Below are 15,097 nucleotides of genomic sequence, written 5' to 3' on the forward strand. Positions count from 1 at the left end.
AGTTAGTTATTAGTATTAACGTTGTTCCTTAAGAAAAGATTAACAGGTGAACAGATTCTATAAAAAAAATGATTGAACAAATTGAGCGGTTATTCGAATAAGTATCTAGATGCTGAATTAAAAAATGTTTGATGTCAATATTAATCATATCAATTTATCGAATATAGGAAATGTCTGAAAACTCAAAAATCACTTACCTACGTCTAAATTAAGTTTATTAAAAAATTGACAATTGTTCATTATAGTGTAATTTAACTTAAATCTTAAACTTTAAGCTACTATTTCGTTAAAATCATAAGTATTAGATAACATATTATTTACTTATGTGTATTAATTATTTTAATATACGTTAAGCTAACTAAAACAATAAAATAACACTGTAAAAAAAATTATTATTATTTACACTACAGTGGCGTGGTAAGTAGTTATAAATCACATGATGCCCCACGGCCCACATAATTGTCAGTAGGTAGTAGGTACTAACACGCTGGCTAGCCCGCTAGCCCTGCTCAACCCAACCACTTCCTAAAATGACAATGCGTGTATGTACATAATGTTTGTACTGTTTACCAAATACATTATATTGCATTATTCTATACTGTAGAGTCTACCCTACCACTATATTATATAGATTATATTATATACATATACACGGCCCCAACTATAGTAGATAGGTATCTACTAATAGTCTTCACCGTCACCCACCCTTGGTCATACCAACGCCCTGCAACACCACCTATAGACTAGTCTATTCTAAAGAGCATAGATAATAATAATATTAATAAAATAATAATAATATTATCTAGGCTCTCTAGTCCAGTCTAGTCTACAAATCCCGTAGAAATTTAAACTATGATGCCCGATTACCCAGGCATCACAAATCCCACAGTGCCACACCACTAATAAGTGATAGTAAATATTTATTAAAAAGCTTGATCAACATATATGATCTTTAATTGTTTATACTGTTTTACAGAAAACTTAAATTATGACTAAAAACCAAAATTTAAAGAAGTGTACAAACGATACAAATAAAATCATCCTATACGTGGTTTTTATGACAACTTTGTTCCTGTTATATTGTAGTGGTGCAAATAATGAAATTGAAAATTCAATAGATTACCATTCTGCCGAGTACCAATCATATAACGGCAACGTTATCACATCTGAAAATAGTAATATACCTACATTTTGTAAACATATAATAATTATAATTTTTTATAAACAGAGAATGTATACATATATTTTTTTAAATTATTATTGATATTTTGGATACTTGGTAAACAATATATATATATCGCAATAATTACTTTATACTTTGATGTTTATATTATAAGCCATTCAAATTATTTAATTTATGTTATTTTTATAGACACAAAAATATTAACAAAAGTGTATGATAACGTGAAAGAAGGGTATGTCGTATGGAATGACAATTGTCGAATACCTAACATAAGTGCCTACGACAAGACAATTAAAAATTTTACTAAGAAAATCAATTCTCCAAAGTGCTTTTCAACATTGCCGTTAACTAGCGTAATCCTTGATGTAGACAAATGGTCTTATACTTTCAAAATTAACCATGGACTTCACTCACAAATTTCAAAATCAATTGTTAGTTGTTGTTATTCGTCAATCACTAGAAATGAACTGAAATTCAAAAATAATCCAAATGATGACGATCGTTATAAGTAAGTGTCTTTATTATAGGTACAAGCACTTAAACAGTGTAATAAGTAATTATAAGAAAAAACAAAGAAAAAAATTGGTCATAATTCAAGAGCTGGTTTGCTACTTTTTGGGAATTCACTGGTGAATTTTAATTAATAATTATTATGTAGGTAATAGGGATATGTTGATAGGTATTGATTGGAAGAGTATTTATGTGAATCCCGGACCCTGATTAGTGATCATATTAAGAAGGCATTTTAAATATTATCAAAATATTTTAATTATAAAAAATTTTTTTTATAAACAAAAATTGTAAGTTTGAAAATTAATACGTATTTGGTAAATGTGTAAAACTATAATTTCTATTAATATTTTTATTAACACTTCAAGTATATCGGTGATTAAAAAAAGGGGGGCAAGTGGCGGTCTCCTTAACAGTACCAACGTGTCTAGTGAATCACTGGAATGGAAGCGTACAATTTGAATTCAATGATATTGGATTCCTATAATTTAATTGCATCAATATGCTCAATTGAGTTTAGCCCAGATTAGCAGCACTATTGTGTATACTACAATACTCCTCAATGCTTAAATATAGGTGTTCTAAATACCAGTTTTATGATTTGTATGATAAATATTATATCAATTTTCTGTGGTTTTGAATTATTTTATTTTTAGTATAATTGTAGTTATGGTTTAATTGTGATGAGTGATGACTATAATGGATTTGAAACAATACAAGATTGCGTCAATATTAATTACCTAACCTATAATTGTACAAATTATTTATTTACATTTTTAATTCAAGTTATTAATTTATCTAATTTTAAAAGCTAAGGACTTTATTAAATGTGTATTTTAATCGTTTTTAAAAATTACGAAACATAGCCATAAGTTGCTTACAAAGTATTAAATTCATTGCCAAATGAGTCATAAATATTGTGTCATTGTAAGACTGGAAAATTACACCTAAGTATAATAATATAGTATGATAGTGTAATAATAATATGCGCGTATTAGCCAGTAAAATGTATTTTTAACAAAACGTGTGCAATCGTGTATTCCGGATGCATTTGCATATAAAAAAACTCAAGTGATGACATTACATTAATGCAATATTACGTAGAAATTATTAAAATTCAAGACCATAATATTGTACGTTAAAAAAGAGTTATTTTATAATTATTACTAAACTATAATGTTCAGATTTTCTGCTTTTACATATTTTATAATGTTTGTATGATACAGCTCGGAGGAGTAGATATAAAAGATTTGCTTAACATAGATGAGTCATAAAATTCAAAGAAAAATGTTTATTTAGCATATTTTATCAATATTAGGTATGTAAGTGAGCATTTTTCGATTTTGATTATGCAGTGAGTAATAGAAAGATCTGACAAAAAAAATTTGATAAACATAACTAAATTTTTTAGAAATGTTTGAAGTATCAAAGTCAAAATTCGTACAAGTAGTTTTTGAGTCATTTAACTTTTAGTTCTAAGGATAAAAGGTCCATAGTAATGAGTTTATAAGATTACATGTGGCCGGGGGCTATGGTGATATGATAATTGTAGTCATTAATATTAATCTATCCATAATAAATAATAATAATTTGTAAAACCAGTTTTTAGGACTATTATTCTTAATACAAACATTTTAATAACTAAGAAACTACGAATTCGAATTTTGAATGTGGTACATCGAAATTTTCAAAAAAATTATCCACTAATTAATTTACAGTAAAAGCAAGGGTTGGATTCTCGTTTGAAAAACAGAAGTTTGTTTTGCCACAGGGCACTCATAAAGTAGTACAAAACAATTTGAACATTTGAAAATAAGGTCTTCGAATATATTTTAAAATTCCAAAAATAAACATTATATGAATAGATTTATTATCAAGGAAAAAATGGGGGGAGCATGCTTGGTGAATCGCCCAGTAAACTTTCACCTAGTATACTTATACACTATGGTCTATGACTATTGACTATCAACACTATACTTTTACAGTATATACCCAACAATATTATGTCAATAGTTATTTCGTTATTACTTGATACAACACAATAAAATATTTTCAAAAACATTAATACTTTTTTTAAATAATGAGTGTCTTACGTTAAATTAATCACCAAAAATATCAATCTTACATATTAGTTATTTAGTAGTATATAGACGATAACACAGTTCATGTTCTCGTCACGTTTCTTGCCCTGTTTCTATATTTTAGTTTTAATGTGAGTTTTAGCCTTTTAGGTACAACTGTACAATTGTTTCTAAACTGATATATTGTATCTACTTACAATAAATTAGTTTAAAATTAAAATATTAAATAAACCAACAAGAGTACAGGTAATTTAATCATAGAATTTGGTTTAAGTTTGATAGTATAGGTAAGTTCATTCAAATAATCCAATACCAATAACAACAAAACTATATTACCCAATATAAACATAAATTAGGCAACATAAATTTAGTATGCGTAAGTAAGACAGAGGCAACGAATGAGTCTGTAATCTCCTCATAGTTTTTAACTTTTGACTAAACATTTTAACTAACATATTTTTATCGTATCTTTTAGAGTTGAGCCGAAATGTAATCCCATCAATGATTCAGAAATAATTCCCAAGTCCGTCGAATACATGATGGTAACATGTAAATTGAGACCAAATGATAATAAATTAAAATCAACAGTTTATAAAGACATCCATGCAATGGTGATCGATAAAGGTCAGAGGCGATTCCGAAACGCAGATATCCCAGACAAGCCCAGCGTGCTAATAATATCCATTGATTCATTGTCTCGGTTAAATCTTATACGATCAATGCCTATAACATATCGTTTGTTGGAAACGCATGGATTTATGTCACTTGAGGGGTACACTAAAGTCGCCGACAATACATTTCCCAACGTTGTTCCAATTTTAACTGGCATGTTTGTAAATCAAATGACTAAACGATGTTGGAAGAGTCCCAAAGACGAGATGGACGGATGTCCATTTCTGTGGAAAGATTTCAAAGAACGAGGTAATTAGCTATAGAATTAGATACACCTTTTAAAATAACATATATATATACCAGATACCTGCCTACTTAATACCTTATTTATACATGGTTAAAATTATGCCTACCTACGTCTGTTGTGAATTTGTGATCATGTATAATTTTTGAATGACTTGACCGATTAAAGCAAAAGTTATATCAAAAGATCCTTGGGATTCTCTGGGATGATTTTAAGATTCTTTTTTTAATCCCTATAATACGTCGTTGAAGGATTACTCACACATTTTGTTTCGACATACAAGCATTTTTAAATTTATATTCTCAGGGTTAATATTGCAATAGTTAATACATATGGGTATATTTGTAAAAGTCATATAATACCTATTATCAATTGAAATAATAATAAACACCGTGAAAATTGTTTTTTGATGTCTTTTTCATATTTATGGCATTCAGCTTAAGTGCTTAACTTTTAAGTAGACTCCGCAGGTTGAGAACTGAGGTATTTCCTCTTTATAGCTGTAAAGCTATTTTATTCGGAAATTAGTTGTCTAATATCAAAGTTAAGATATTTTGTTCAAACACTCCATTTTAATATTTTATCATTCATAGTATGTGTCAAATATGCATTCAAATTATGTCCGAACTCACAAGTACAGTAGTATAAGCACATTTCCTTTTCAAATGTTGAAATGGCTCAATATACAAGTATACGACTGGCAGCAAACGATTATATATTTTTCCTGTCCAGCGGTTTTAATGTATTCCTGTAGCGTAATGGTGATGTAATACCATATCTTAAAATCATCGACTTAAACTTCGTCCTTGACTTGATTTTCAAGTTCTTATTATTATGTAGATATCACTATATCAGTGTTTCTGAGAGTTCTGATTTATCATTAAGATGCTTATATTATATATTTTCAAATAAATGAGTTTATTTTTCAAAGTTAACGCCTCATGGATAATGATATTTTATTCGATTTCGAATACCATACTCGATACCCCTTTGGCCCTTTGTGTTATTTAAATAACCAATATGTACCTATGCACTTTGCACTATTTGGTGTTTTTTCAGTTTTAAAATGTTTTTATATAAAATCAGTACGACAGTCCATAACCCACAACCTTACCAATTGGAAAATACCCTTCAATTTCTTACATGTCTAGCGTGATACTAAAAATAACTCATGATCATTGCCGTATTTTGATGGAAGACTTGGGTGTTCTTAGCACCGAGATTCACATCTAATTTACACCATATTTTATGGTTAGTTACAGTTATTATTTTATTCTAACAAATTTATATATTTAGCACCGAAAAACAAATTATTTTCTGTATGTATAATAATGAATGTTTCGTTGTTTCTTTTACCATTATAGCCTCAAAAACTATTGTAAGGTTTTCAATAAAAGTTGTATCGATAGATTCCTTTAGACTCGGGACTCGGGTAGGGTTTGTATAGCTTCGTATTTTCAACCCCTATATTGGTCGCTATATAGAGTCTCACACATGAATTTGGTTTTGACTAACGAATAGAATATTTTGTCGTTTGTATATAGGTTATTTAGGTTGTTATTTTGAAGTGGCTTGTCCGCTATCAATAATACTAAAATAGCAACCGCATTTTCATTTATTTCTGCTTGTTATTGGTTACACGTAAAAAAAGTTGCTTAAATTAAAAGGATAGTAGTCTACTGCAGGTGTGGAATGCCCATCTCGGTTTCATTTACCCTCAGACAATAAGCTGCGAGTATTAGGTACAGCTAGTAAATGTTGGTATACATGATTTCCATGAAGGGTGTGGACAAAGTTTCTTGTTTATTCAAATGTTACAAAGACAGGGTTAACTACAAAAAATAGAGAGCTCAGTTTTTTTATCGAAATTGTGTCCCTGCTCATAAGGTGGCTTATGTTTGTTGTCTTTTTCTAAACTAGTACAGCGCGCCGAGGCTGTCATGTTTAATGTATCTACATACAATTTTCCTACTATTGTTGTTACTCATTGGGCTCATAATGATACCTACATCTGAATTCTTACTAAATAGCAAATAATTATTATTATTGTTCCAGCTGCTTCACAGCAATGTATTGATCTGATATGTGTATGAAATATTGTAGTTTGACACTCCACACTCCACATCATGTTTAAAATATTCAAATGCCTACTATAATGTTATTTATTATTTATTTCAACAATTATACATAGGTTTTGGGAGTGATAATGTGTCAATCAGCTAGGTAATAGGTACTTACTAAATATAAAACAAAATATCTACCAATTACGATAATAATATTAAACACCCATATTTAAGATTAAAATACATACTATATAATGATACAAAATGTAACCATCGTACACATATCACTTCAGGTTACGTTACGGCGTACGTGGAAGACGAACCCAGCATGGGCACTTACAACTTCGGTAAATACGGGTTCCGGAACGCGCCGACCGACTACTACTCGCGGCCGTACATGCTGGCGGCCGAGCGTTTCTTGCCGGTAGTCAAGTTTGACGGCATGAATTTCTGCCTCGGTCCGCGGTCCGCTCCCGACCGAGTGTACGGTTACGTGGAGGACTTTGTCCGGTTGCACAGGCACCACGGGTACTTTGCCGTGTTCTGGCTGAACACGTTCAGCCACAACGACTTGAACACGCCGTCGTCCATGGACGAGCGGACGGCCGGCGCGTTGTCCAAGTTGCTGAACGGCCGGTTGTTGGACAACGCCGTCACTGCGGTGCTCAGCGACCACGGGCTCCGGTTCGGCTTGATACGCCAGACGCAAGTCGGCTGGCTTGAGGACCGGATGCCCGCGTTCTACGCGCGCCTGCCGCCCGGATACGTGGCCGCACGACCCGACCACCACGCAGCTCTGGCAGTCAACAAACACCGATTGACTTCGCCGTTCGATCTGCACCTAACGCTCAAGCAATTGCTGTTTCAGCAGCACGACAACGATGACAACAACAGCATTTTTCGGGGAACTGTGGCCGACGGCTGTCCAACCTGCCACAGTCTGTTCCGCCTGGCTGATGCCAACAGGTTATTGCTTATTTTATAATATGAACCGGAAAGGGGATATTTAATACGTTACTATAATGAAACTATACTGCCTATACAGCTACGAGCTACCTCTTAAGTTAAATGTCGTAAATCCCCAGAGAACGTTTTTGAGAAATACGGGTTTTTATATTTTGTATTTTCTTGAAATATTATTATACCGGGTACATTTAAATTATACATGTTTTCCTATGCAATTTTATCTATGAAATAATAATAAATATGGACAAATTGATTTTCAATAACATATCATCTTACTAGTCACGTTGATCAGGGGTATCAAGTTTTTGTAACAAGAGTTCCTCGAGTAGTAAGTACGTACTTCACAATTTATTTCTGATTAAATACGATTATTTATAAATAACGCAGAATTATTTGATATTTAGTATGATTTTACAATGAGGTGGTTTTTTTTATTTCTGTCAGCCATCACTTTTTGAGGCAATAAAAATGCTTTGATTTTTCTTTTCTGGTAGGAAAATGGATCTTAATGGTACGTTGGTGATCAAAAGTGAAAAATGACCAACTAGTTTTCAAAAGCGTCAAAAATAACAAAAATATTAACCGAGTTTGTATTTTGATGTATTTAACCGGCTCATGTATGTGTACTCACGAGCACTACCTAACCCAAACTCGAGAAAATTTGAAAAAATCTAAACATAAATCATAATAATACAACTAAGTACCTATAATGTTATTGGCGATACGGCCGGGCGGGGTTGTCCCCGCCGAAACGATATCAGTATGTACAGTTAGTGGTGGCGTGGCGTAGTGCAGTAGTGCACACAATCGTTGTGCACATTTCAATTTGTACAATGTAAAAATTAAAGCAAGTCAAACCACACAACCCGCGTTATAATGGAATTGTTGTGAACATTCGTTTCTGTGCACGTAACCAATTAAATTTAATGTTTTCAGCGAATTATGTTCGACATTGCAGTTGCGCGTAATATATTACACTTATCTTTGATCGGCATTATGGTTTTTTTTATTCTCATTTGTTTATTGCATACCGATTATCAGCTCGACATTTGTGTAAAATACTATCTATTATATTTTATGTAAAATAATAAATATTGATTACATTTTTTTAATGTACACTACTTCATTAAAAACCCACAAGCCGCCACTGTAACTTGACTAAAAAAAAAATAACAGTACATAGGTACATGACATTTTCACTGAATGCTTATAATGAGTAATAACATTTTCTATGAACCATTGTATTTTCAAAATCTGTTTAAGTGTGCTAAAACTAGTTTTTCTGTTCTAAAATGTGATGTTACACAGAACAGTCGATATCATATCCAGTTCCCTGGAAAAAAAAACAGTTCTGTACAGCAGTATTCCTTGACATCTCCCAAGCCTTTTATCGGGTTTGGCATGACGGATTAATGTCTAATGTACAAACTTAAAAAGTTCTTACCCGCCCCTCTTTTCCTCTTGATAAAATCATATCTGTCAAATCGTTTCTTTACTGTTCGCTTAAACAACACTTACTCAGCCCGTTACACTATTAGAGCCGGAGTCCCACAAGGAAGCGACATCGCCCCATTCCTTTACTCGATTTTCACTCATGACATACCCAAGACATTTTTTACATCTTTAGGCACATACGCTGATGACACGTTAATAACCGCCTCCCACGAAAGCCACGTCACAGCCAGTGAAATGATTCAAAACCATTAAAATATGATCAGCTTGTGGGCAAACAGATGGAAAATCAAAATAAACAAAACTAAATCTGTTCAAGTAACATTTTCACTACGTAATCTCGATTCTCCACCTGTCACGTTAAACAATATAACAATTCCTAAGGCAAACGAAGTTAAATACCTTGGGCTAACTCTCGACAAACGCTTAACCTGGAGCCCACACATAAAACTTAAACGTAAAACTGTTAACTCTAGACTTCATATCCTTAGACCACTCTTAAAATCCAAACTTTCCCTTTCCAATAAACTTCCTATATATAAATCAATAATTCGACCAGCTTGGACATATGGTATTCAGTTAAGGGACTCTGCAAAGCTTTCTAACACCTACACGCTTCAAGCTTTTCAATCTATCCGCCTACGATTAATAACATCTTCTTGGTATTTCACAAACAATCATCTTCACAAAGACCTAAAAATTCCTACACTCAATCAATTAGCAAAAGCACATTACCCTAAATTTCACTCCAACTTAAGCTCTCACAGTAATCCATTAATAAAGCAACTTTCTTCCACCTCACTTCCTGGCAATGTACGCAGAAGACTAAAAAGACAGTGGCCTAGAGACCTACTAAAAAAAAAAATTTAAAAAAAAACCATGACATCAAAATGTTCACGGTCGAGTGGTGCTGCTGAGTGCCTGCCCGCAAATGTTAAATTCTGTTACTTTATATTATATTAACTATCAAATTTGCTCATTGTACATAATGTTGTATAGATTGTAAATTACTTAACTAATAAAAAAAAAAAATGGCAGCCAAAATAAAACACGCGCATTATTGTATAACCAATAGGTACAGTTTTCTCTCCGCTCGGATTCTAGAAATGTGTACTTAACTGTTAACTGCTAGTGTTATCATTTAATAATGAAAAATTTAAAAATATGATCATACCTAAATTATAAATTATAATATTTTAAAGTACCTACCAACTATTTTATATTTAAATTATAATGACAACATGCATTTCAAATGTATTATAATGTTCAATTTCAGTCCAAAAGATTAATATTTTGTTACGTCGATAATCCCATAAAAATGTAAAATGCGATCTTGGAACTATTTATATTAAATATTTATATTAAATTTTAATCTGTTTTATGGTCATGATAATGATTAATGAATATTAAATATATAGAAAATATATTTGAAAGATACGTTCAGTAACCCCTGGTGCAATAGATAGATAAGCACACCGACTGCATTAACTGGTACTCCCAGGGAAATTACATAATTATTATATATTTTTTTTTTTGTAGTATATTATACTGTTTGGTTTTTCTAATTTTACCTAACAGGTCGTGCGAACAAGCAGGCATCGCGCCGCATTGGTGCACGTGCAACGAGTACGAAGAATTGGACTATCGTAGCAAGACAGCAGTGGACGGTGGCAAGTACGTGGTGCGGCAGCTGAACGCGCTGCTAGCCAAGTACCAATCAGCGGTGCGCCAGGGGTACAGTTGTTCTCACTTGTCGCTGAGAAAAACCGTGTCAGCCCGGAGCAGGGTGAACCGGGTAAACGGTCGCCGCGAGTACTTGTTGGTAGTGGAAACGTTACCGGGCCGGAGCATGTTTGAGGTGACCGTCGGCCAGGGAGGCGATGACAATGGCGCGTTTGGCATGCTCGGCGACATAAGTCGCATTAACATGTACGGGTTCCAGAGCTTTTGCACGGACGACTGGAGGTTGAAAAAGCATTGTTATTGTGTGAAAAAAAAACGGAAGTCTGGTGGCAGTTAACTGCAGCAGTTGCAAATGTTCCGCTGTGACTTGACGAGTGCATACAAATTGTGCGACCCCTAAACTCTGTGACATCACAATATTCTAGATTCCAACTTGTATTCCTATTTTTAAAACTATAAATTATTATAATTACTTATTGTGATATAACATCACAAAGTCCCAAAATATGAAGTAAGTGCATAATAATAAAATACGTATGGTCTGAAATTTACTACAGAGGCCAGAGAGTGCACACTACTGCACAATACATAAGTACATTGGATCGCAAGAGAAATTAAAATATCTTCTTGTAGCCATGAAGTTGACACTATTTAATATCCACTTATTGTTTCTCAAAGACTCAAACTCAAACAGTTATATATAATTACAACATTTTGCTATTCGTATGCAACTTATTGAGTTGTCCACCAATGGGCAATAACTCGTCATGGTTTAATAAAAATACGAATTACGGCCTGCAACCTTCTCCGCTTCATCTAGGTTGATTCAGCCAAAGGAAAACCCAACCTAACCTATTTTTTTTATATAATAACATCGCCAAGTGGGGGTTGTTCATCTTTGCACAGATGATAAAATCGGATATTTGGATTGCCCCAAAGGAAGCTCGAACCCACTTTTTTAGCAAGCTAGTATATACATAATACATGCAGTTTTCCAATGTTAATCATAATACAATTCGACTGATTCAATTAACCACCATCACATAAATTAATTTAATCGTTGTCATGATTACTGGAACGGGTGTCACTTCTCGGGCTGACATGAGTTCACCCTTAGACATCTCGTTCTGTCCTGTTCATGAGCCAAAGCCCGCCACAATCCTAAAAGCACCGTTCTGAACTTCTGAGTAATCCTTTTCTCGAGCCCAATGCTTTGGATTCTCGTACTGTCCTTCCACAGCCTGTTCAGCTCTCTCTCCCGTTTCCTCAAGTTTTGAGAGTTATGATCTCTGTTACCATTGTGTAGACGATTCTGAGTCGTAAAGTATAGCCGCTCTTTCATAATGATTGATCGGCAAGTATTCGAATAACAGCCCAGAGAGAATGTACCTATTAAAAATCCACCCTGTTGTAAATAAATATGTGGTTTGGTTAGTTTCTTATCTCGGTGGAAAAAAAATTATGCCACCATTTCCACCTCCGAGGAATGTTATTTGTTCAAAAGAGTCGTATGCTGAGTCCTAAACTGCAGAGCGATACGGCCTATATAGTATACATAGGCTATATACATTCCATCCTAGAAAATATATATAATTATAATTATATATTTAATGTTCACGATTGCGTACGATTTGTATCTGCAACTTTGAAGCACTGTTACCATTTGCTTTGAACAATTTTTGATTACCATTTTTACCTTTTCAAGACATCCAAAATGCGTTTGGTGAACTAATATAAATTTTTCCGGATTTAAATATTGGATGTTTGTTTTCTGACTAAATTTTAAATACATACTTGGAGAATGGTTGTTTATTTCCACAGGAAATTTGGACACAAGAGCCATCCGAAAATCCCCAGAAAAAATTCAACTATATAATTGCTATAATAACTTTAATTTTGCATTTATTTTTATTTTTTTTAAGTAGGTACAACAAATGGATCTGAAAGTTTTCATCGAACTTATAACGCTCAATTTCATAGCTCCCACTCTTCTGTCCATGTAGTTTTAAATATTTTAAAAGAAACGCAAGAGGAAACATGTACGAAAATTCAATCAGTATTTAAAGGTCGTATTAAAAAAATGGAAAATGCTGATTTAATTCGTATAAAAGAAGCCATGAAAGAATATAACAAGTATAAAATTCATAAAAATACTATAAAAAATTTGTCAAGATTTGAGTTTTTAAGTGGTACCATAACTTAAATCATTTTTTCAAAATTTAAATTTTACTGATCACAAATAAAAACATAAATTAGGCAACGTTGCACAGCAAATCATACCCAATCGTTTGACTTTTGGGGTAAACATTAAAGTTAATGGTTTAACGTACGCAATCGTGTTCTCAAAAAGGCACATCGTACGCAATCGTGTGGTACCCAAAATTTGCAACACAGTTGCCCCCCGGGCCCCGATCTCTTCTTACCTGTTAAAATCACAACACGTTTGTACACCAAATGATATGTGTATATATACTATGTAAGAGTAAGATAATTTATGTATAACATAAAATAATGTATACATGTATACTTATTACTAATTACTATTATTTAATCACAATTTTTCTTCCCAATTATTACAGAATACAGGCTATTAGGACTGTCAAATTATCATCATTGCAGGCTTGGTTAAAAAATGTTTTTTTTCTAAATTACGTGTAGCTAAATGCATATACTGACATAGTCAATACACGATATATTTTTTTTATTAAAAATTGTTTATTTTTTCTATACTGATATAGTCATTAGTTGATATTTATTTTTTTGTTCATATAAATTCATATTGATTAATATTGCTCTTTTCGTAATTTAATTTCCATTACATCATATATTTTCTAATATGTAATTGTTTTTAAAAATTACATTTGATAACTTCCGAAAATGTCATCAGTGGGGGCTTCTTCTATCAAAATGTTCAATTTCTTGTCAATTAGCTCATTCTCATATTGTGCCGTAGTGTACAGATTGTGTATATTATTAATAAAGTAAAAAAAAAAACATTTGGTAACTAGCACAAAAACGTGGTCCCAATGCTTACAAATAATCATTCACTGATATTTAATTATTTTTAAATTTTTCCCAAGTATCCATTATAAATGTTATGTTGTTTTCTTTTTCTTTCCTTAATTTATTTTTGTCATTGAGTTTAACACTATTTATTTTTAAATGTATTTCAGTTTAAGTAGATAATAATAAATAATATGTTTATTATTATTTGGAAAGTAGATGGATGCGAGGTATAAAACTGCAAGTTATAGTGAATATGAAAAGATTCTGGACCATTGTCTATTAGTTGTTCTAGCGTCTTCTGATGGTTTATCTACCCATACTGTTGATGGAAATTGTGCATTGTTTTGTTCATAGTTTTTGTAAATAATCGGCAAATCTAAAATTAGACGTAGCATTTTCTACTAAATTGGCTGGTAAAAATCCTAAAGCAAAAAAATTTTTTAGTCAAACACCCGATACGGAACTTGTATACTTGATATAACTTTATGTATACTCATTTAATAGCTGACTATCTTGTTGGATATGTCTAAACCAACTTTGATTTAAATTAAACCGACATGCCAGAATTCTGCGGTTCGGGAGAAAATTTCTTTAACAGCATTATGTGCACTTTTTATTGATAATTTGCCTACCAACTATATTATCAGCAATAACATTATGATTATGATCATTAAGCATACTAATAAGTAATAACTATAATTGTATATACAAGAAGCTAATTGAAAAAAAAAAAAGTAATAACTATTGTAACATCGTTATTAACAATCAGACTAGCAGAACAATTTTTATTACATAGTACAACGGTATCGAATACTACCACATCTTTTCAGTTCATTTCCCTATATTTATGTCTATCGACTAAAATGTGCGGATTGCTTTTTTATGTTTGGAATTTTTTTTAAAATTAATAATTAAAATAACGACTTAATAGTCAGTATGTAATTATTATACGTGTAATTTAGAAGAAAAAAACAATTTGTATTGTATACATTATTTTCTGTTATTCATAAATTACTATACATACCTAGTTTATTTACACATATCATTTGGTGTGCAAACGTGTTGCAAATTTTTTGGGCAATCAGTCGGGCCAAAAATGAAAAATTTAGCAATCGTGTTGTAGCCATATATAATAAAGGCACTAAATACTTTTATGCTATTAACATTAGTTTTTTGCTTTATGCCAGACATAAGCTGTCTGAAACTCTTAATGATATACTAAATACCTAAGTCAGCT

The 15,097-nt window shown here is 32.2% G+C and overlaps 1 protein-coding gene across 1 annotated transcript; it reads left to right on the top strand.

The window, feature by feature from the left end:
- Positions 1-982: 982 nt before the first annotated feature.
- On the top strand, positions 983-13,596 carry LOC111038696. The gene is made up of 5 exons (XM_022321911.1): positions 983-1,175; positions 1,373-1,691; positions 4,250-4,695; positions 7,047-7,719; positions 10,750-13,596. Exons 1-5 carry the CDS (start codon positions 989-991, stop codon positions 11,189-11,191), a joined length of 2,067 nt encoding a protein of 688 aa, XP_022177603.1. The 5' UTR covers positions 983-988; the 3' UTR covers positions 11,192-13,596.
- The last annotated feature ends 1,501 nt before the right edge of the window (positions 13,597-15,097 follow it).

Source organism: Myzus persicae, unplaced genomic scaffold (assembly GCF_001856785.1).
Source record: "Myzus persicae strain clone G006 unplaced genomic scaffold, MPER_G0061.0, whole genome shotgun sequence".
NCBI classification, from domain to species: domain Eukaryota; kingdom Metazoa; phylum Arthropoda; class Insecta; order Hemiptera; family Aphididae; genus Myzus; species Myzus persicae.

Coding starts and splice junctions, on each gene's coding strand:
- LOC111038696 (XM_022321911.1), top strand. CDS start 989: ATGACTAAAAACCAAAATTTAAAGAAGTGTACAAACGATACAAATAAA. Junction 1,692..4,249: donor AATGATGACGATCGTTATAA/GTAAGTGTCTTT, acceptor CGTATCTTTTAG/AGTTGAGCCGAAATGTAATC. Junction 4,696..7,046: donor GAAAGATTTCAAAGAACGAG/GTAATTAGCTAT, acceptor ATATCACTTCAG/GTTACGTTACGGCGTACGTG.